This window comes from Cynara cardunculus (assembly GCF_001531365.2).
Source record: "Cynara cardunculus var. scolymus isolate 2C chromosome LG 5, CcrdV1, whole genome shotgun sequence".
NCBI lineage: Eukaryota > Viridiplantae > Streptophyta > Magnoliopsida > Asterales > Asteraceae > Cynara > Cynara cardunculus.
In genome coordinates, this window is record NC_037532.1 from 2,541,869 (window position 1) to 2,564,217 (window position 22,349).

The following is a 22,349-nucleotide window of genomic DNA, read 5'->3' on the forward strand; positions in this document are numbered from 1 at the left end:
TTTTTTTGTTATTTATTGACTATTGTTTTGAGTTGTAAATGGTTGTGTTGTTCATGCTATGTAGAGGAAGTTGTTCATTGTTCATTGTTCAATATAATTGCAATATTAATTTAAGAGTAGTGTTAAATTTAACTGTTCATTAGAAATTTGGAATTTAACAGTTCACGTTTTTTTTGTTATTTATTGACTATTTTGTTGGTTTATTTTTCTGAAAATGTTATCTTAATTGACAATGTATAGGAGCAATGGAAAATACTCCTAAATCTCCAAAAATCGAAGACAATGATGAACCAAACTCGTCTAAAAAAAGGGGTGGTAGAACTTCAAACGTTTGGGATCATTTTACAAAAAAGGACTCTAGATGTTTTTGTAATTATTGTGGAAAAAACTATGCTTACCATAGTAACCCGCCAACCCAACCCAACCCGCCCTAACCCGCAAGGGTTGGGTTGGGTTGGGTTATACTTTTGAATGGGTTGGGTTGGGTTGAGATTTTTCAAACCGCCGTAATTGGGTTGGGTTGAAAAAACGTCATAAACCGCCCAACCCAACCCGTGTTCACCCCTAAATGTTTATATATATATATATATTTATATATATATATATATATCGATGGAGAGAGAGAGAATTTCACAGGAAAACCAACTCTATCATCTAGTTCGACTTCTTTCTCTATCTATATATAAAAAAGAAAACACACCTTATCATCTGGTTCGACTTCAGCTGCATACTCACATTAAAATCAACTCATCCCCAAATGAGTCTCATCATTTTCATGAATAAAGTATCCACAATTCTCGTGAATTTTTCTGCAATCGCCATAGCAGATGAGAGTTTTTAGGTTGTTGCTGATGATGATCAATCGATACTATTTCTACAACCTTCGATTAATTCAATTATGTTACAATCGAGGAATAGGATCTACAGATTTGTTTTTCTAACCGGTGGATTATTTTATTTGAGCTGAATCCAAGTTTGTTGCATCGTCTTATCAGATAATTTTGTTCCATAAAGGTAATCCAACAAAAAACTGTAAATGACGGTGGAGCTGTTCATTAAAAGGAGGAGCTCGATTGAATTTTTGAATTTTTATTTCGATTGGTACGGGAAGAGTTTCAGATGATGAATCATATTGTTCCTGATTTTGAAGCGGACGAGGATTACTTAATTCCGGAGATGCCTAAGAAATCAACAATGTAAATTGCTTTCAGTTTTGTTTTTTTTTTTTTTTTTTTGTATTTGCTGATTTCGTTGTTCTATTGATTCAAAAATGGAGTTTCGATGTTCAATTTTGATTAGAAGTATTTGGATTGAATTTTGTAGGGGTGGAGATGAAGATATCATGGAGCTACTATGGCAGAATGGTCAGGTGGTGATGCAGAGCCAAAACCAGAGATCCGTGGGGAACAAGAAGCCGGAGATTAGGACATCAATGGCGAATCGAGAGATCCGATCGTCCGTTGTTGAAGAAGAAACAGGACCTTCTGATTTGTTCATGCAAGAAGACGAGATGTCCTCTTGGCTTCATTACCCTATGGATGAGAATTCCTTAGAAGGCTGTTTATACAGTAACGATCTCCTCTATCCTACGCCGCCGTCGTCTACTCCCCTCACCACCGCCCCTTCCTCCCTACCGCCGCCGCCTCCACCACCGTCCGTAACGATTCCTCCTCCTCGTCCTCCGGTTCCTCCGTTCAGGCGAGTGGAAGGGGAATCAGGACAACCTAAGTATACAAACTTCTTACATTTCTCTAGGCCTAATAAAGGTAGGGCTTCACAATTAGGGCCGTGTAGTTCGAGCTTGCCGCCGTCGTTGAAGCCATCGACGGCCATGGAGTCGAACGATACGCCGGCGGCAGAAGCTCCGGAATCTAGGGCTTCGCGAGTGTCGGATAAAACACCTACTGTTTCTGTGGCAAATATTGGATGCGGCGGCGGGAGCATGAGCGGTGTTGGTGCAGCAGGTACATCATCGGCGGGAAGGGAATTAGAGACATGTGAGCTAAGCGTGACGTCATCTCCCGGTACAGGTGGCTCAGGAGCAAGCGCCAGTGTGGAGCCTTCGTCTCAAAAGCCGCCGCCGACAACTGATGATCGGAAGCGGAAAGGCAGAGATACCGACGACACAGAATGTCACAGTGAGGTACGTCACTGATCTCTTTTTTTTTTTTTTTACAGTCATTTTAGTTTAAAAAAAATTAAATTCCACGCAAAATGGGTCTTCTGTTGGATAAAAATAGGGGAATGATATGGGCATCTTTTCTATATGAATTACGTCAAATAATATATTAGCCTCAGAATATTTACAACAGATTCTCAAAATTTCTTAATTGTAAATTAAAAGTTAAAATCTTAAAAAAAATATACATTTATTTTGAACAGAAATTCTATTTTTATAATATTAAATTTTTATTTTTTCTATTTTAAAAAATCTGTTAAAAAATTTCTTAAATCATGTGGAAAGAAAATTAGTAAGCCAGTATATACCTACCCTAAAAATCTCCGAGAGTCAAATTAAGTGCACACATATGATTTGTTATATGTGTCCTTACTTATTAATATTATTCTTTTATTAATTAACGTTAAAAGTATTTTCAATAGTTATTTTAAAATAAAGATTTCTTTTTTTTAGTCATAATGTAATGTTAAATAAGATACAAGTTAGAGAGGGTGAAAATCTTTTAATTTGGATAAATCTATAGAATTGTATATTTAATAAAGATAAAACAATATCGATATTTATCTATTTTTCCCACAAATAGGAGATATTTAAATTAAATGTTTAAGAAAGAAGATGATGATATAATTAATATTGAAATCTTTAAAATATAATATATGTTGGAGTTAATATAATTTCTTTAGAGATTTTGACTTTTGATACTTTATTTTAGAAAAATTATAAAATATCTGTTGGAGAGATGTGCTCATTTTTGCATTTTTTCAGTGTAAAATTTGGCATGATTTTGTAGTAAATAAATGTCTATATAACATCACTTATCTCCAATTTCAAATTCTCATGTTATACTATACTTAAATAAATTTAAAATATTGTGTTAATTTCATTAGTGGAACATAAATAAAACGTAGGATTTTATGACTATATATAGATTTTTATCATTATAGGGCGATAAATTTTTCATTTTTTAAAATATTATTTAATTTTATTACTAGAACATGAATAAAACATAGGATTTTATGATATTAGATAGATTTTTTTCACTATGGCATATTTTTCATTTTTGTGCAGTGAATACTTGTACACACGCACGAATTTTCCACTTCTACAAACCCGATGTTGCGGTTAGAATGTGCATGGAGGGTTGTACCCTCGTTTCTGGAAATAAAATGTCGTGGTCTGAATTCTTAAAGTTTAAAGTGTTTTTTTCGTTGGAAAAGAAGAAGAAAATGGGGGATAAATAAAGGATTATTTAATTAGATTTTGTTTGTCCATGAATTTCGGGTTTTTGTAGCTTCTTTTCTGTGAGCGCGTGTCGTTTAGCAACAACACTTCAATGAACCTGTACACTTTTTCCAAGACAAAATCTGGATTTGAGAAAGCATTTTTACTGATGAGCATGAATATTTGCATTTAGCCCATCCCTCTTTTGCATTATTCCTATTTTGTTCACCTTTTATATACACCTATTATAATATCGATAAAATCAATAAAGCTTTATGTATGGATTAATTTGTTTATGTAGATTGAAAGGTTTCTTAAGAGAGTATTTTCGATAGATGGAAGAACTTGACTTTCTATAAAATAATTTCCTGTAAGTTTATTAAATAAATCAATTTTAATATGATTAAAGCACTATCAAATAATTAGGTATAGCTGATATTAAGCTACTAACAAACGTTAAGTCGTATTTAAAGAGATAGGTTGCTAACACAATTTTGTGAAGATTGGAATTCAAGGGCTGAGAGAGTAAATTCTTGGCTGATAAACTGACCATCAACCGGTGAATTAATCTTGTTGGACGATAACGTAATATAATTTTAAATTTTTTAGAGATAGTTACAAAAATATAAATAACATTAATTGAAAAAGAAACAGAAAAACCAATATGGTACTGTTTGGTGGTTGTTGCATGGTTTGGTACAGAATGATTAAGTGATCAAAATGATAAGAGACTCTCGTGATATAGTACAAAATGAAATATAATTGTTTGGTAATTATGTACAAAGAAATTAGGGCGCTGAATGGTTAAGAAAGATTCAAAATACAAAATCATTCAAGTGATTTTAGGACCATTAAGAGACATACTTTTTTTTGTCAAACAAGAGTCACTTCTTAACGATTCAAATATTGCGTCTTAATGAAACTATTAAAAGGTAAACAAACAATTCATGAGTAACCATTCAAAAATTTGTCTAATGCTTATTAAAATAGACTTTTTTTAATAAATTCAAAAATAAATTATTTTATATTTGTTAAACATAATTTGCCCGTATTTTGAATATTATTTGGAGTTGTATCAAGAGGTGATCTTTGTTAAGGTGGAATCAATCAACGAAAATTAGAGATTGTTACATACATGAGCTAAGCTAAATATGGTTATATATATTACGTATCTATATTTACTAAATTTTCTATTATATATATTAATATTAATATTAAAACTTATTTTTTAAGTTTTAATATATAATTTGATATGATTCTTATGCAAATATAGATATATCGAATACTGATGATTATAGTATGTCCGTCCAATAGAAGTATAGGGTCGTCCCTTCATGTTCTCTTGTGGGCATATCCTCAAGTTCCAATGCATGCTTGGAATTAATATTTTCTTGTGGGTACACAAGTTTGCCACGTCACACCGTGGCTGCCAAGGTCACAGACCATCTTGACACGTGTATTGCTGATGTAGCAGCGTCAAACAACAAAACAAATATGTGGTTATGGAAGTATATAGATATATATGTCAAAAACTAACGGTTAGTAGCCAGGACATAGAGAAACTGAGCTGCTCGTGGTTTCAGGCTTTCTGCAGCCAAACTGGTGTGGGTACTTTTTTAATCAGCCAATCTCCTAGGGCAGCCACGTAAGATACATGCTATGCTAAGAAAGGTAGAAATCTCTAATTTTTTTATAAGTATATAGATTAAATGTAATAAATAAACTCACTCATCATTTTCATCTTTGGTAAGTTTTGAATCTCTGACTTTTTAGGAGATTAAAGGCTACATTACTGTAAGTCCAAAAACTTTTTGGTAAAAATCTCTAAATCTTATATTAAGGAAGAGACATTATTTTACTATTTTTAAAGTTTGGAAAAATATATATTATTTTAATTGCTTTCAATAATGTGGTCGAATAAGTTATAATTTTTTATAAAGTTTTTTGAAAAGTGTATTAGATGATGAAGTTATAGAAATTTTTAATAATATAATTAATGCTAAAATTACTAAAATAGATTAATTGTTGGAGTTAACTATAATTTTTAATTTTTTTTTGACTAAAATACTTTATTTTAGAAAAATTATAGCATAAGTATTGGAGATCCAATACTCTTGAATCATTTTATCTCAAAGGAATTGTGATATTTTTATTTTAGTTTATCTCAAAATAAATATATATTTTAAAAATCTTGTTGTTTAGCTAATTAAAAAGTGTTGTAATTTACATATCTTTAAATCATGTTTTTTCATCGAGTATAGTTATTTTCGAACTCCGGAACTATATATGTATTTCTAAAGTGGTTAGAAAACTTGATGAGATATGTGGTTATACAGTGGGACCATGCTTCTACTTGATCCCCTTTCTTGTTTATCATGTTCAAGATTGTGTTTCCCCCTTTTCAGGGTTTCATATCATTTGCTTGATGAATGAAACTCGATGTGTATGAGGTTTCTTGGGACATCGGTAATTACTACAAGAAAACATGAAGATAATTAAAGAGCCAAGGGACAGACATTTATATACTTGTAACCAAAGGTATCATCATAATTATTATTAATTTATATATATATATATATATATATACAATGGATCATGTGAAAATAGAAGTCAATGTGAGAATTATAAGAAAAGATTTGGACCCTTGATCACTTGTAATCTCAAATCAATCAATGAATTGCGTTTTAGAAGGATATTAATTTGGTACTTCTCGTTGGTGTTCATCTAATGAAACTCTTCGATTATGATTGATTCAAAGGTGAAGATCTCTTCATACTTTTATCACTATAACTTTCATTCTTACCGGATGATATGTATATATACACACTACTAATGCTAGTGTTGAAATCTTGTGGATTTCAGTTATTTGAGGGTAAATGAAATGGATAAAGTTAGCAAAATAGATGGAGCTTTTGGCGGCAAAAGGGATAATTAATGATGCCTGATCATTTTGTTGTTATGATGGGATCATACTAATAATTAAATTGAAGAAAGTCAAGTAAAGATGATACTTTATATATATATATTAGTTGATAAAGTGCCTCTTAAAGTAATAAAATAAATTAGAGGTGAAGTGCATGAGTCAACAGAAAAGAACAGAATTTTAAAAATTTTTGCAACATTTCTCTATAAATATGAGGTGTAATTTCGTTTTTCAGAGTTTCACATCAGCTAGACTTGAACCATTTTTTCTCAATATATATGTTAGAACCTCCATTTTCTTGAAAAATCTAATGAGGTTCCACATAAAAATATATATCCCTGCACCCCATGATGGTTTTGTGTTTCTGAGTTATTGGCTTATCTTTCATTTGAAGGATGTCGAGTTTGAGTATACCGATGCAAAGAAGCAATCGCATGGGGCAACCTCCACCAAGAGATCCCGTGCTGCTGAGGTCCATAATCTCTCTGAGCGGGTTTGTACTTCACTTCTCTCGGTTCTTTAATAATTATATACAGCAAAATTCACACCGTCACATACACCCCTCACAGTTAGTGAGACTTGAACCATGGACCTCTAAGGAGGTTGATATCTAACTAATAACTCGGGTGTTGTTGGGTCAATGACCATTTGGTTCAATTGTTTAAGTATATAATAATTATATACAGAAAACTTCACACACCCCACACTACGGGTGAAACTTGAATCTGTGATCTCTAAGGAGGTTGAGATCTACTAGTAACCTAGGTACTGCTGGACTAACGACCTTTGGTTCAATTTTGAAAGTTGATAGTGTGTTAATATTCAAATGGGTGGTGACTAATATGCTCGGGTTTGGTACTTGTGTAGAGACGTCGAGATAGGATTAATGAAAAGATGAAGGCCTTGCAAGAACTAATACCCCGATGCAATAAGGTCTGCAGTACATATATTCTTTTCCGATTGTATATGAAATGCTCGTTAAATTCAGACTCCTTAATATCTTGTAAATCAAAACTGTGATTTCTAGTCTGACAAAGCTTCAATGCTGGATGAAGCAATCGAGTACTTGAAGTCGCTTCAAATGCAAGTGCAGGTATATAAACCTTCAAAACTTTCTTGTATACTGTTAGAATTCCACATTAGCTAAAATTGAACCATTTTTTTCTCTATATATGTTAGAACCTCCTTTCTCTCCTCGATGGCTCTTTTGAAAAGTAATTGTTCCACATATCGTCGCATATACGTGAATGCTAATGCTATTCCTAATCAACTCTATACAAAAGGAAATGGAAGAAATGACCCATATGATCTATTATGGGGCGTTTTGGTTTGACAGAATGTTCTTGAGGAATTTGGAATGAAATTGAACTCGATTCTTTATAGATAATTTATAACAAATAATTATAAAAATTAAACTACCTTCTATTAATTGATTATTACAAAGCGAATGTTATAACATATTCTAGATCATATGAAATCCCGTGAAATACCAACTACCCCAATGGGATTTCTAAATTCAATGTTTATGGGATTGGAATTAAATTCAATTCCAAATCTCACCAAATCCTGCAAACCAAACGGGCCTTTAAAGTTCCAGGTATGCTAGACTTTGACCATTTCTCTCTATATATGTTGGAACCTCCCTCTCTCTTCAAGGGAAGGGGCACTTTTGGAAAGTAATCTAATGGGGTTCCACGTATTCTCACATAATTAAATTTATGCATGTAGATGATGTCAATGGGATGCAGCATGGTTCCGATGATGTTCCCTGGTGTCCAGCAATACATGTCGCCAATGGCTATGGGAATGGGGATGAACCATGCCATGGTTCCATATCCCTCCATTCTTCCAGGCTCATCACTACCCAATCCAGCGGCGGCGGTGGCGGCTGCAGCGGCGACTCAGCTAGGTCCACGGTTCCCAGTTCCGGGATTTAACATGCCACCACCTGTTACCATCACGGGTGGTCCTGCAGCAAGTCAAGCAGCCAATCTGTCGGCTCCGATGATGAGCTCCTTTCCTTCACATAATCAAAACCAACCACAAGCCCCCAATTTCTCAGATCCTTTTCAACAGTACCTTGGTCTCCATCCAACTCAAATACCGCTTCCTCAGGCATGTTTTTAGTTTCACCTCTTACTAATCACAATTCCGATCATGTGTCCAAAGTCACGCACAGACGGACCTAGGAATTTTTCAAGTGGTGGCACCATTTGACTATAACAAATATAGGATATTTTTCACAAAACCATCATTGGTTTGTTGGTTCGTTCATTGTTTTCATATGTGAGGTCCCATGTACAAGTCTTTTATTGCAAAAAAAAAAATTCATATGAAATTAAAAGCTAAAATCTAGGAAAATGACACTAATAGGATTCGAACTAGGGGGGGAAGGAAAGCATTGCAAATCAACTCTACCAGAGGAAACTTGTGTTACAATTGTAGTTTCAAAATATATATGGTTGCACAAAGCAAAATGATATGGTAGCACCTTTCACGACCCTATAATTTTTTACACTATGACGAAGAAACAAAGTGGTAGCCAATGCCCCCTATCTATTAAAGTGGGTCCGCCCCTACTTCCGAGTGGTGGGGTTTATTGGGTCCATCTGTTTTTTTTTTTTTTTTTTTTTTTTTTTTTTTTTTTTTTTTTTTTTTTTTTTTTTTTTTTTTTTTTTTTTTTTTTTTTTTTTTTTTGAATTCTTATAAAAACAGAGTTAGGTATAATATTATCATGAGGGATGACCAGTTGCAGTCTGTTTATGCAGAATCAAGGAGGCATGCCCCCCATTGCAACTAAGCCAAGCAGCAGTAAAGATCCTACCAACCAATCTGGTAAGTAAAGACAGTTTCAAGTTAATCACAAGGGTGTCCGATTGGTTTGAGCTTGGCTCCAAAGGTCAAAAGTACCAGAAGGTTTCATGTTCAAATCCAAAGAGGAATAAAAATCCTCTTGTGGCCACGGAGGTTCAAATGCGGTGACTCCGGGCTATCTGCAAAGCAGGTGGTTGCCTTGGGATTAGTCGGCTCGCATAGCGGGTTGGATATCCAGGTTAATAAAAAAAAAGGGACAATTTCGAGTAGTTTGATTAAGAGCATCTATAATACAGCTTTTTGGAGAGCTTTAAGGCCATCTAAGCTTATGAAAAAGAAAAAATCCATTTTCTTGGAGTACTCCATACGTTGTGATAACCGTGAGATTTTTTATCTTATAAGGTATTGTTTTATATGATTTTTTTTCTATCTAAGACTAACATTTAATTTATTGATGAACATCTATTTGTTTCACCATGTGTTTACTTTATATGTATTTGGTTAATATGAAACTTTTTTACGTGTAATTTTGTTTCACAAACAGACAAAAAGCTTCCCATTGTTAAATAAATACATGTGAAACAAATATATGTTCATCAATTTTCTAAGAGGCCGTTTACCAAACACTTACCCGGTAAGCACTCAGCGATAAAATTGAACATTATCATTTACTTAAAGGTTTTTGTCAACAAAAACGGCTTTCTATGCAACAATTTAGCCGGTAAGAGCTGACCGTGGTAAGAGTCATTGTCCTCACTTACCGGGTAAGACACTCGGTCTTTGCCTCGCTCTTACCGGATAAGATTCTTGGTCATTGTCATATTCATCCGGTAAGGTAATATAACTTGGTAAACGCTTACCCGAGTAAGCATTTGGTAAACGTCCCCTTATAAATCTTAGTCTTAGATAAAATAAAGTTATATGAAATAACATGATGCACTAGTTCTCATGGTTATCGGCATTTCAAAGGTTTACATCCTTTTTTTACGTTTCTCACCTTAACTCATATTCGCATACGATCCTTTGTCCTTATATATATATATATATATATATATATATATATATATATATATATATTTTCCAGATTCTCTCATCTCATAATGATATGTTGGCTGATCTTGTTTGTATATTTTTTCAGGTTGATTTTGAAGGAGGAAAGAGGCATTGTTAGCCAACTAAATTTTGTAGGGTTAAAGAAATGTTGTGCAAGTAATTATACAGATGATAAATTAGGGTTTTCTTTATATCATAAGACTGTAGTTTAGACTTAGAGTGATGAATGAAAGGGTCTTTGTATAGGAAATGTTTTGCTTTTTATTTTCTTGTTACAGGAGTTTTTAAGTTCTCCATGGTCATTCTAATTAATGACCATACCAAACTAAATGATGTCCATTGCAATTGTTGGGCCATTCATAGTTTGGAGGTTTTTGTATACTTCTTTTAAGTTATTATTGTTCTTGTTTTTATGTAATAACTTTGGTTCTTACCTCAATTTTTGTGTTAATATATAATTTTATGAGTTGCGAATCAGGAGGTATAGGTGGTATGTGTCACCATATCATACCTCCCTCCAAGGGTGAAAAAATTTAGGTTCGTGAAAGGTGAAACCGTATTAATTTGTTGTGTGTTATCGTATGTATTTTGAAACTACAATGATAACAAGTTTTATTTGGTAGAGTTGGTTTGTAGGGTTTTTATTCCATCCCTGACTCAAGTTTGAATCTTGTTAGTGTCATTTTCTTAGTAAATTGGTGTCACCATTTGAAGAAAAAAAAATATGTATATTTGTTTCTTATAGTTAAAAAGTGTCACCGTTTGAAAAAATTTATGGATTTGTCCTTGTATCGAATAATTATTGATGTTGAAAAAATACTTGAAACCTATAAAAGGAAGGTTCTTGTGAGTTTTATGATAGTTTTTGCTTTTCAGTTTGTTGAGTTGGTATTGATGTGAAAAAAGAAGGTTGTCAAGAGGATTTCCAACAACTTCTCTAAAATAGAAAAAAAAAATTAAATTTTTGTTTTTTAAAATAGAGAAAACATGAAGAAAAAAAACCTCCAAGTTCTGAAAATTCTTTAAAACTTGAGATTGAATTGTTATTATTATTTTATATAAAGTTTCTTTTTAAAAGTGTATTGAGATGATAAATTGGAGAATATTATAATAATTTAATTTATGTTAAAATCTCTAAATAAAGAATCCGTTTGGAGTTGAATGTAATTTTTTTGAAAGATTTTAACTCTTGGTTCTCTGTTTAGAGAAATTACAGAGAACATGTTGAGCATCTCCAACAGATTTTCTAGAATAGAGAATCAAAAGTCAAAATATTCATATTCATCTCAAACAACTGCATACATGCTCAATTACCAAAGAGCCTTTGACCTAGCAGTATGTGAACTAAGGATTTAAACTTTACCAAAAATGAAAAGAATGCATAAATTTATTTGTTATTTTTATCATATATAAATATTATATACTGATCTTAGGGGAGTGGATATTGATGGGCACAAGATTTGGGAACATGTGGTGGATGCAATGATTGTGATTGTGTTTTTAGTCCACTTGATTTGGGAATCTAATGCAGTTTGTGGTCATCAGGCTCTTTGCTTTATTTTATATGGGAAGTTAATTGATTGGTACGAGTAAGAGCATACCTTTTGTTTCTAACTTCTACTTTTTTAAATGCTTTAAAGAAACTTCTTTTTGAAGTATATAATATTTATATACGACAAATACAATAAATAAACTCACACACCCACCCACCTTTGATGAGATTTTAACTCTTGACTTCCTAGAAAGCCAAAGATTACGATATACAATTAGACCAAAGACCCTTTGGTTGCTCTAAGAGACTTCTACTACTCTATTCTATCAATCTATTATCTATTTTAGGACCCCTCTTGGAACAAAAAGGAATTGCAAATCTATATTTTAACATAGTTGTTGATGAATGAAGATCCAATAACATTACTTTGTTAGGATATCCAACATGAATTTAGGAGGCAAAATCAACAACAAAATAATAATAAAAACATAGTCGAATACAAAACACTTTGTATGTCCAAATACAATAAAAACAAAAGGGTTTTCACATATAAAGCCCTTCTGGTACACCTTCCTTCTTCTTGAACATAACCTTGTCTTTTGCCTTCTTAAAATCCGGATGTGTCACCTGATAATCAACAATCAAGATTAACTACAGTCTGCATACATCATACCCTACTCTGATTACAGTATAATACTGGGTTCGGTTGAGTTGGTTTGATTTTTACTCCAAATGAAATACACCCTCCATCCGAAAAATGATTATTTTGTTCTTTTTGTGTGCGTGTTTGGGGGGGGGGGGGGGGAGTATATGCGGAAACATCCTCTCTATCCTCTAGTCTACTCTAGTCTATGGGTTTGTTTGTTGACAGCTTAATTAGCTTAATGAAACTCAAAGCTTATTCGGTTAGTCGTACATAACTGTTTCATAGTGGCTTAATGGTATAGAAAGTGGCTTATTCAATAAGTTCCTAGGGGTGAGATGTAGAAAGCCAAGTTTTTTTCCAAACCTGTCCATCCCAATTAAAAAAACACACTACTTCCATCTATGAAAAAACCCTCTCAAACAAAAACCTTCCCAATATATAGAAGCAGATTAATCCCACACAGTCGGTTTTATCCAAACAAGACTTGATGAAAGAAACAAACAGCCCCTACGTCTGAGCAGGATACACCAGGTTCGTTTGGTTTGATTTATCCCAAAAAATGCATTGTTTGAGTTACAACTAGGGTCTCGTTTAAATAAAAAGGCTAAATATTGTGAAAGGTAAGAATGGAATGCTCATATGTGAATCACTGAAAAAATTCGAAAAAAAATTCTATTTGAAGATTCATATCTGAATCGGCCGATGTTACAAATTACTCATATGGGTTCACGTATACATCTTCAAATGATTTTTTTCAAGAGTAAATTACATTTTTCGTCCCAGTGATTTGTCAAAATGCAATTTGTGTCCCTGTGGTTTAGAAATTCATTGCTATTTTCGTCCTTATGATTTACAATCTATTGTTCTTCGGTACCTGTAGTTTACAACTCTTTAATCTTTTTGCAGTAATTCACACTTGAACCTTCTATTAGCCTATTCCTAATCCTAAATGGAATGTAACGACCTAGGGATCCATATGTAAATATAGCATCTGTTCAGATAAGCTCAAATGACTCCCAAGTTAAGTTTGATATTTGGTTCAGAGATTTCTGAGTGCATTTTTATATTGTCTAAAAGACGATAATTTGTGCACACAAACTAGTCGAAATATGTTGGCAGTCCACATTTTCAGGCATATGATATGAAGCATGGTATGTAGATCGTAAAATGTAATGCCTGACCTTCATTCGACGTTCTCTTAGAGCAAGCAATCCAGCCTCGGTACAAATAGCCTTGATATCAGCCCCGGAGAATTCATCTTTAGTCATAACAAATTCTTCCAAGTTCACATCATCAGCTAGTGTCATTCTTGATGTATGTATCTGAATCAAAACATTTGTTAACCACATATATTTACAAATTACAGACTTATATAGGGGTATAATCAAATGAGAGTCCCAAAAATGTTGAGAACCAGTGAATGAGTTGTTTCACGTTGGTTCATATCCCCAAACTAGTGTTGCTCCTAATCACAGAAATGAACATTTTATCTACAACTTTATAAAAATAAAACATTTTACCTACAACGCCAAAAGCGTGATTATATTGCAATAACAATGACGCTGTACCTGGAATATGCGCCTTCTTGTTTTGATATCCGGAAGTGGGAACTCTATCTTCCTATCTATACGACCAGGTCGAAGCAATGCGGGATCAAGACTTTCGATTTTATTAGTTGCAAGTATCACTTTAACATCACCTCTCGAATCAAAACCATCCAACTGATTCAACAATTCCAACATAGTCCTCTGGATTTCACGCTCACCACCGGAGTGGGCATCATATCTGCATAAAAATCCTAGTTAGGCTCCTTTCTCATAACCAGGGGGGGACCTACAATGGTGCATATGGAGGCCCAGGCCACAGCTTCGTTCCTCCATCATAGTGTATAAATTTCTAGGGTCGTAAAATGGGCCACCGTATTATTTTGTTGGGTGCAACCGTATATTCCTTGAAACTATAACAATAACACAAGCTTATTTTGGTAGAGTTGGGGTGCAGAGTCTTTATCCCCCTCTAGGTGTAGGTTTGAATCCCATTTGTATCATTTTCTTAGTTTTTAGCTATTAATTTCAGTTTTATAATGTTTTGGACATTTTTTGGGATAAAAGGCTCGAAAGACAGGACCAATGATGATTTTGTAACAATTATCCGTAGCTTCAATTTTTATGGGAAAATGATGCGAACACCTGAAAAAATTTATAGGTCCGCCTGTGCTCATAACAAAGTTTCCAAGATAAAAATTGCAATGAACATACCTCTTTGTGCCAACGGCATCGATTTCATCAATGAAGACGATAGATGGGGAGAGGTCATCGGCAACTCTGAAGAGTTCTCTGACCAACTTAGGACCATCACCGAGGTACTTTTGAATCAACTCACTTCCAACAACACGTAAGAAAGTTGCTGATGTAGAGTTTGCCACTGCCTGGATAACAAAACAGAAGGCTCAAATACAAACGAAAATTCCCTATGCGTGTTTGCTTGTTGTGAACATGAAGGTGCGTATAAGATCATGCATGATATTATTGGAATATTTGCTAGAAGCCTGGCTTCATAAAAGATCCTTTACATCGGCCAAAGACAAACACTGAGACGAACCGGCGAAATGAATCACCAATGGCATGCTACATCTTTATACAACCGATCAAAGAAGAAAGACTATGAGTTCTACGGGACAATGTCCCTTCCTCATTTCCGAAGATACAGACTCCAAACAAAATAAATTTGCTCATAAATGTTTGTTGAAAATTCCTTTTCTCATTTCGTTATGTTTGTTAAGGATCCGTCTGTTAACAACTTAATGACTCACGGCTTATTTGGTCAATTATACATGACCGTTTGGTAGTGGCTTAATGATATAGAAAGTGGCTCATTCGATAACCAAGTTTTTTCCAAACCTACCCCCTCCCAGTTAAAAAAAAATGCTCTTTCCATATATGAAATAATCCTCCCTATCTATACTGACAGATTAATCCACAGTCAGCTTTATCCATACAGGACTGAAAGGAAAACCAACTAAACAGCCCTAGGTCTACCCCTTGTTAGACTTTACCCTAAGACCTTTTTGACTTCGTAAAAATCCCCACACACCAAAGTTTAACCGGTGCAACCAAACTTTGACTCATGTGGCATATAAGCCATTCTGCAACTAGCCTTCCCTATTTAAACAAAGAAATACTCCCTCTGTCCCAAAGTAAGTGTCCATGATTCTATTTTAGTTTGTCCCAAAATAAGTGTCCATTTTCAAAAGTGTCTAATTTCCCATACTACCCTTTAACTATGAGATGGAGAAAATTACTCTCGCCATTATTAAGGATAAAACAGTCATGTTGTTAACTAAAAAGTGTAACAATTGCACATTCCTAAACTGTGTGCTTTTTTCATTGTGGACATCTATTTTCGGACAGAGGGAGTATTTATATTGGCAGGCGTAGAACGAAAGCATCAAAAGATAACTTTAAAATATACACCTTGGCAAGCAAAGTTTTGCCTGTTCCTGGCTCTCCATAGAGTATAACTCCCTTTGGAGGTTTGATACCTATGTCCTCATATAATTCAGGGTGAGTCAGAGGAAGCTCGACTGCCTCCTTGATCTCTTGTATCTGAGCATCTAGCCCACCAATATCAGCATAAGACTCCAAAGGAGCCTTCTCAACCTTCATCACAGACACCATGGGGTCGACATCATCTTGAAGAAGCCCAACAACAGAAAGAACCTGAAGGTGGGTGAAGATATAGGACGATTAGCACATTTGGATATCTTAAAAAGTTAAAATACACTTGTGTTTCAAGTTTAACTAAATGACAACTTTAATAATCCTTCTCTCCATATCTGGAACATAGGATGACTCAAAAGTAAGCAACTTGAAAACGCAATGAACATATCAAGAATTCCAAAAGCTCAAAAGATCAGTACCATACAGGTGGACATCCATAGATAAAGCAAAAGAAACAAATACCATTAGAAGAAATTGTAAACATAAGATCGAACTATTCCAAACCCTTCAACAGAAATCTATCATACTTAACAACAAAAAGACACATATATCGCTAGAACACCAGAGAACTTAGATTGAGCTAAAACAACAAATCAGCAACAACATTTTTATATGCATATATGTTTCTGTAAAAAGGAGAAAAAAACCACAGGTAAACGTATCTTTGTTCACAGGGACTGTGAATGGTCTTCCAAAATGGGAACCATATCATTTCTGCCTTCAAGAAACTCTTGATGTCTGAATGCCGTTTATATTGACACCATATCCGTTTTCTAAGAGGGAAAAAAGGGCTGGAGAACCCATATAGCAGCAGCTACTAGTATGATGTAAAACCTGGATTATGCCTATAAATGAGTTCCCTAGCACAATAACAACTCAACTACGAACTACAGGATTTAAAACTACAGAAACATATATGCATATAAAAATGTTGTTTTGGCTCAATTTAAGTTCTCTGTAACACCATTCTAGTTTTTTTGTTCTGCCTTTCACTCATGTTTTTTACTTTTCTAGTTTGGCTCCCGTAGTTTTTAGGTTTTTCAGATGTGCTCTTTTGCACAGTGTCCTGTTGAAGGGTTCAGAATAGCATATTCAAAACATAAGTACCAATTAAACTCAAATAAATTGAAACCCTAGATTGTATCTTCCAATAAAAACACAAAACATCAAACCAACAGAGTAAAATTGAGACTCTAATTTACCTTATTGTGCATCAAGATTGCACATCCAGGCTCAAGCTGGTCCTTATCAACAAACGACAGAATTCCAACGTAATACTCCGGTCCGACAGATGACGACACGATGGCGTGATTTTCGTCAATAAGCTCCTCAAGATTTCCAACACTCATCGGAGATCCACGTAGATCATCGACCTTTGACCTATCTTCTTCAGTCTTCTCTTCCTGTGGCTTCAATCTCTCCTGATTGGCCACAAATTCCTCTTCCATCAACAAATAATCTTTAATTCGCTCAAGCTTTAAGAGCCTTAACCGACACTTTGAATGCGGCGTCACCGTAGGTAACCTAGCCGCAGCTTCTGGTCCCTTCTGCTTTCGCTGTTTCCGACCGACACGAGTCGGCGGAGCTGCTGGTTCAAATTTCTTCTCCTTTTTCTCGCCGTCGTTCTTCCGATCTCCGGGCATACCTTGCCGGTTCATGCCTCCGGGAGTTCCTTGACCCATGGTGATTTGCTTTTGTGTGTGGATGAAGAAAACGGAGGATCTGAAACTGGGGTTTTTAAGCTTTTTCTCGTTGTCTTTCTTTTCAAGAAAGCATGGTATCATATAGGAAGGATGTGCGGGCTTGTGGTTCGGGTCGGGTTATGATTCGATCCGGCTTACAATCGAGATTCGGGATATCGGTTATGGGTTTGTAATTCCCTAATGCTTGATGGGCCGGCCCATTAATAGTCCATATTGTTGCTTAGCTAAGCATAGTATTACATTTTCAAAAAATCAAAAGTCGGACCAGTTTACTAATGGGCCGGCCCAATTAAATCACCTCGGTCAACTTTAAAAGTTTTTATATTCAGAAAATGGTAAAATGCGCAAAATAACAACCTAATTTATAAATTTCATTATTATTATATTCTACATTCAGTTTTTTTTATTACAGCAATGTACTTTCAAAACAAAATTATTATGGCATCATACTTTCAAATTTTTGTCCGTTATAGCATTGGGTAACTTGTTACCTTTTGAACAGGTATTTCTTTGTTGACGTGTCAAACTTAAAATGATATGGAAGCCATATAGGATAATCTGTTACACATGGAATAACTTACATGTCATTTAAAAGAAAAAACTAATTTAAAAACAATTTTTAAATTGTTTTCTTGTAGCTTATGGCGAGGATGTGGAGTTGTTGTTTTAACCTGCAAGAAACTAACATATCTTGGGATAAGAGGTTATTTGGCAGTTGTTGAATGGTTTGGTGCAAAATAGTTAAGTGGTCATAATGATTAAGAGATTCTCATGGTATAGTGTAAATTGAAATATAATTGTTTGGTAATTGTTTACAATGAAATTAGGGCGTTGAATGGTTAATGAAGACCCATGATACAAAATCATTCAGAATGTTTTAGAACTATCAAGAGACGAACTTTTTTTTTACTAAACAATATTCACTTCTTAACAATTCAGAGGTTGTATCTTAATGAAACTATTAAGAGGTAAACAAACAACTCCTAAATAAGAGGATGATCAAGATGTCGATACTGGAGTCAATTGAGGATAGCTTTTATGTGGGAAATAGCTGGATAGATTGGCAATGATATGATCAATGACATAATCTCCATGGTTGGAACTTTTCTGCTTTCTATTCAAGGTAATTATAAAACCTGGAGCCTCTTTTTCAAGTTAGATGGTATTAACTTTGTAAACCCATCACAACCATCCATTTTGTGAATCAATGGATGAAAATTATGATGACAATTTTGTAATAACTAGTAATATAATACATTATCATATAAAATGAACATACATGAACAAGAGTATTATAGGGGGAAAAAATATTCAAGTTTGTAATTGTCAATTAATGACATTAATATTCCGGAGATTTTTTTATTAATGACAACAGATTAATATTCATGTGAATATTAATCTGTTGTCATTAATAAAGAAATCTCCATTATTATAGACATTAATATATAAATGGGCATTTCCCTCTATATGAACTTGAGTTCACTTATGGACAATGTGATTATGTTCATTAAATCTTATTGAACACCTATGAACATCATACGGTTAAGAACATAATTTTATGAACGTCTTATGATTATGCACACATTCTTATGAACACATATAAATATCATCAAATATCATAAAAGTAACTTACACATAAAAATTTGTAACATCTCATTAAATACCATAAAAGTAACTTCTACATAAAAATTACCTATTTGTCTTTCATCATTAAATCAAGCATTTGAAGTAACATATACTAAAAAATTAGTATTATTGGTCTAATAAGTTTACAAAGTTAACACTATATTCTTTGTTAACAAAAGATTTTACATACACACACACAAATATACATACATATATATATATATATATATACACACATGTATATATAGAGAGACTTAATATCATTTGAGAAAAACATGTTTTCGTAAGACACATGAGACATGATTTTTATACTTAAAACTTCACAGCAAAACTCTGTGGTGAAGATTCGGCTTTTTTTTACCTTCACAACATTTTGTTGTGAAGTTTCAAGTATAAAAATCGTGTTTCACGAAAACAGTCTTGTCTCACGTGAACCCAACTCTCTCTCTCTCTCTCTCTGTATATATATATATATAATTATATATATATATATATATATAATTATATATATATATATATAGAGAGAGAGAGAGAGAGAGAAAGATAGATAGATAGGAGAGGAGAGGTTTACTTTGCAAACCATCCATTTTATACAAACCTTATAAACTAATCACATTTATTCGTTTTTTTATGAAAGACCAAGATTGAAACAAACTAAATAAGTAAAGTAAAAAAAAAGAGTTCATATTGGAGACACGGAAGAGCAAAACGGGAAAAAACATGTTCTATGATCTTATTTCATTACAGTTGTTATACACATGAACCTGATGCAATCGTATATGACCTATGAGCTTATTTCATTACAGTTGTTATACACATGAACATGATGCAATCATATATGACCTACGAGCTTGTTTCAGTACAGTTGTTATTAAACAACTTGAGCCTGTTTCATTGAACAGTTAATAATATTATATAATTACCAAACATAACTATTGTAAATTCAAATGACCATATTACACTTATAGATTAAAAAACAAACAGATGGATTTATGTGATTGATTGTAATTAGTTTGTAAGATTTATACAAATTGGGACGGTTTGTATTTAATCGCTCCTCTATATATATGTATGTATACATATAGAGCCTCTATTTTCAAATGAGTGTAATATATATGTGTGTATTTGTGTGTATATAGCCTTTTTTTTTCAAGTGAGTGTAATGTGTGTGTATATATATCTAAATAGGGGTTGGTTCAAATACTAACCAAGATTTTTGTGTTAACTTTGTTAACCAAACTCAACCAATCATATTCCATCTTTTCTTTAGGTTCACATATAACTCATATATTAATGACAAGGATAATTAAGTAATTTATCATTTATGTAACTCCCAAATCATTAAGTGGGAGTTACAAATCTAAAAATCTCAACAATTGATGATTATGTGATATTGATATTTTTTTATACGTGTTCATGTTTTGTAATTTCGATTTATTCTATCAATAATAATATTGATTTTGTAATTGTTAAAGAATTTCCGATTGTAAAGATTTCGATATCGTCCGAGTAATATGGATAAACCTATTGGAAAACAGATCGACAACAATGAGAATGAAAAGGTTAAAATCGTCTACCACTACAATCGGAATTTGAATTCATATGTAATTGTTAAATAATTGTTCACAAGTGTTCATATTGTGTTCATATGTACACTAGCTGCATATCTCAACATTGGCTTGCTCTTAAATGTGTTCATAATGAATGAACTATTATTCACAAACTGTTCATATTGTGTTCATACCCGTTTTTTTATTTATTTACTTTCGTATAATAATTATTCTTATTATATTCATATTGTATTCATAAAAGCTATACATTCCAAGTTTATATATATGTCAATTTTTGTTCGTATTTGACACAATGGTTCACACACACACACACACACATATATATATATATATATATATGTGTGTGTGTGTGTGTGTGTGTGTGTGTTCATATGGTTCTTACATTAACAAAAATAAATGAATAAAAATAATAAGATTTTTTGATTTTGTAACTCCCAATTAATGATATGGGAGTTACATAAAAAAAAAAATTATCTAAATACTCTTTTCCCCTTTATTCACGTATGTTCTTTGAAATTGTAAATTTAAAAATTTAAATTTTTATCATGATTAATCACAACCCTTTATTGTAAGAATCAATTGTCAAGATTGGTTAACAAAGTTAACACAAAAATCTTGGTTAGTATTTGAATCAAACTCTCTCTCTCTCTCTCTCTCTCTCTCTATATATATATATATATATGTATACCACCCTCATTTGTACAAACCACCCTCATATGTCAATTTCATTGTTTAATCTTATGAAATTTTTTCATGAAATTGTTTAATATTGTGAAATTGTTTCATATAATATTTTTTTGATGAATTTGTTTCATATATGGTTATAAAATTGTTTCATATAATATTTAATGAAATTTTAATGAAACTGTTTCATAAATTTCTCCAAAATTAAAATAATGAAGATGATAATATCCATGATTAACATCATCCACAATAAAAATGGTTAATCAACTTCTCATAATTACAAAAAAAGAATGAACAAAAATGAAAAATTATGATTGGTTGAATGTGGTTTTCACGGCTTGTACAAATTGAGTGGTTTTCACGGTTTATACAAATTGAGTGGTTTTTATTTGAACACTCCTATATATGTGTGTGTGTGCGCGCACGCACGCACGCTTATAGAACCTCTTTTTCAAGTGATGGTTCCATTTGCCTTGACTGTTAACGTAAAATCAGATGTGATTTACACATGATTTGACCGTTTTTATGTTCTTTTGTTTAGTTATTGTTTTCGTTTGAACCTCCATATATATATATATATATATATACATATATATTCGATGTACAGACGATAATATTACTATTTTATAAATAAATAAAAATTGAAGATTTGAAAAAGTTTGTTTCAGTCGTTATACTAAACTTCTTTTTAAACAGAGAAAAAAAAAGGGATAGAAAATCAAGAAATTTCCTAATTAAAAAAAAAGAATAAAGTTAAAATACGATATTTTTTTATACAATTTATCAATTTTATATTCTCTATTTTAATTTATTCATTATAAAAAAAGTTTTGAAAAGTTAGGCCCTGTTTGTTTTTTAAAAAAAAGCACTTAATTGCCTCTTATGTCTGAATCGGTCAGACATAAGGGAATTAAGTGTGTTTGTTTTTATTTATTTA

General features: G+C 32.9%; 2 protein-coding genes across 4 annotated transcripts; one reads left to right on the forward strand and one right to left on the reverse strand.

The window, feature by feature from the left end:
• The first annotated feature begins 688 nt into the window (after positions 1–688).
• Positions 689–10,618, forward strand: LOC112513201 (transcription factor PIF1-like). 3 transcript variants are annotated; one of them, XM_025119385.1, is made up of 11 exons: positions 689–841; positions 996–1,014; positions 1,112–1,196; positions 1,324–1,568; positions 2,031–2,143; positions 6,718–6,816; positions 7,191–7,256; positions 7,351–7,416; positions 8,052–8,438; positions 9,092–9,158; positions 10,276–10,618. In XM_025119385.1, exons 3-11 carry the CDS (start codon positions 1,120–1,122, stop codon positions 10,278–10,280), a joined length of 1,125 nt encoding a protein of 374 aa, XP_024975153.1. In that variant the 5' UTR covers positions 689–841; positions 996–1,014; positions 1,112–1,119; the 3' UTR covers positions 10,281–10,618. The 3 variants fall into 3 exon arrangements, with proteins under 3 accessions (XP_024975153.1, XP_024975154.1, XP_024975152.1); XM_025119386.1 differs by having other exon boundaries at positions 1,151–1,196; XM_025119384.1 differs by lacking the exon at positions 996–1,014 and having other exon boundaries at positions 1,015–1,196.
• Positions 10,619–12,062: 1,444 nt separating this feature from the next.
• On the reverse strand, positions 12,063–17,576 carry LOC112512133 (26S proteasome regulatory subunit 4 homolog A-like). Its single transcript, XM_025117978.1, has 6 exons — positions 17,031–17,576; positions 15,802–16,047; positions 14,587–14,756; positions 13,897–14,113; positions 13,510–13,650; positions 12,063–12,309 (listed from the first exon to the last, which is right to left on the reverse strand). The coding sequence occupies exons 1-6, from the start codon at positions 17,508–17,510 to the stop codon at positions 12,226–12,228; spliced, it is 1,338 nt and encodes a 445-aa protein (XP_024973746.1). The 5' UTR covers positions 17,511–17,576; the 3' UTR covers positions 12,063–12,225.
• Between the last annotated feature and the right edge of the window lie 4,773 nt (positions 17,577–22,349).

Excerpts from the sequence above, each read along its gene's own strand:
- LOC112513201 (XM_025119385.1), top strand. The coding sequence starts at position 1,120 with ATGATGAATCATATTGTTCCTGATTTTGAAGCGGACGAGGATTACTTA. Across the intron at positions 7,417-8,051 it reads CGCTTCAAATGCAAGTGCAG|ATGATGTCAATGGGATGCAG; the intron begins GTATATAAACCT and ends TTATGCATGTAG. Across the intron at positions 8,439-9,091 it reads CTCAAATACCGCTTCCTCAG|AATCAAGGAGGCATGCCCCC; the intron begins GCATGTTTTTAG and ends CTGTTTATGCAG.
- LOC112512133 (XM_025117978.1), bottom strand. The coding sequence starts at position 17,510 with ATGGGTCAAGGAACTCCCGGAGGCATGAACCGGCAAGGTATGCCCGGA. Across the intron at positions 16,048-17,030 it reads CAATCTTGATGCACAATAAG|GTTCTTTCTGTTGTTGGGCT; the intron begins GTAAATTAGAGT and ends ACCCACCTTCAG. Across the intron at positions 14,114-14,586 it reads GATGCCGTTGGCACAAAGAG|ATATGATGCCCACTCCGGTG; the intron begins GTATGTTCATTG and ends ATTTTTATGCAG.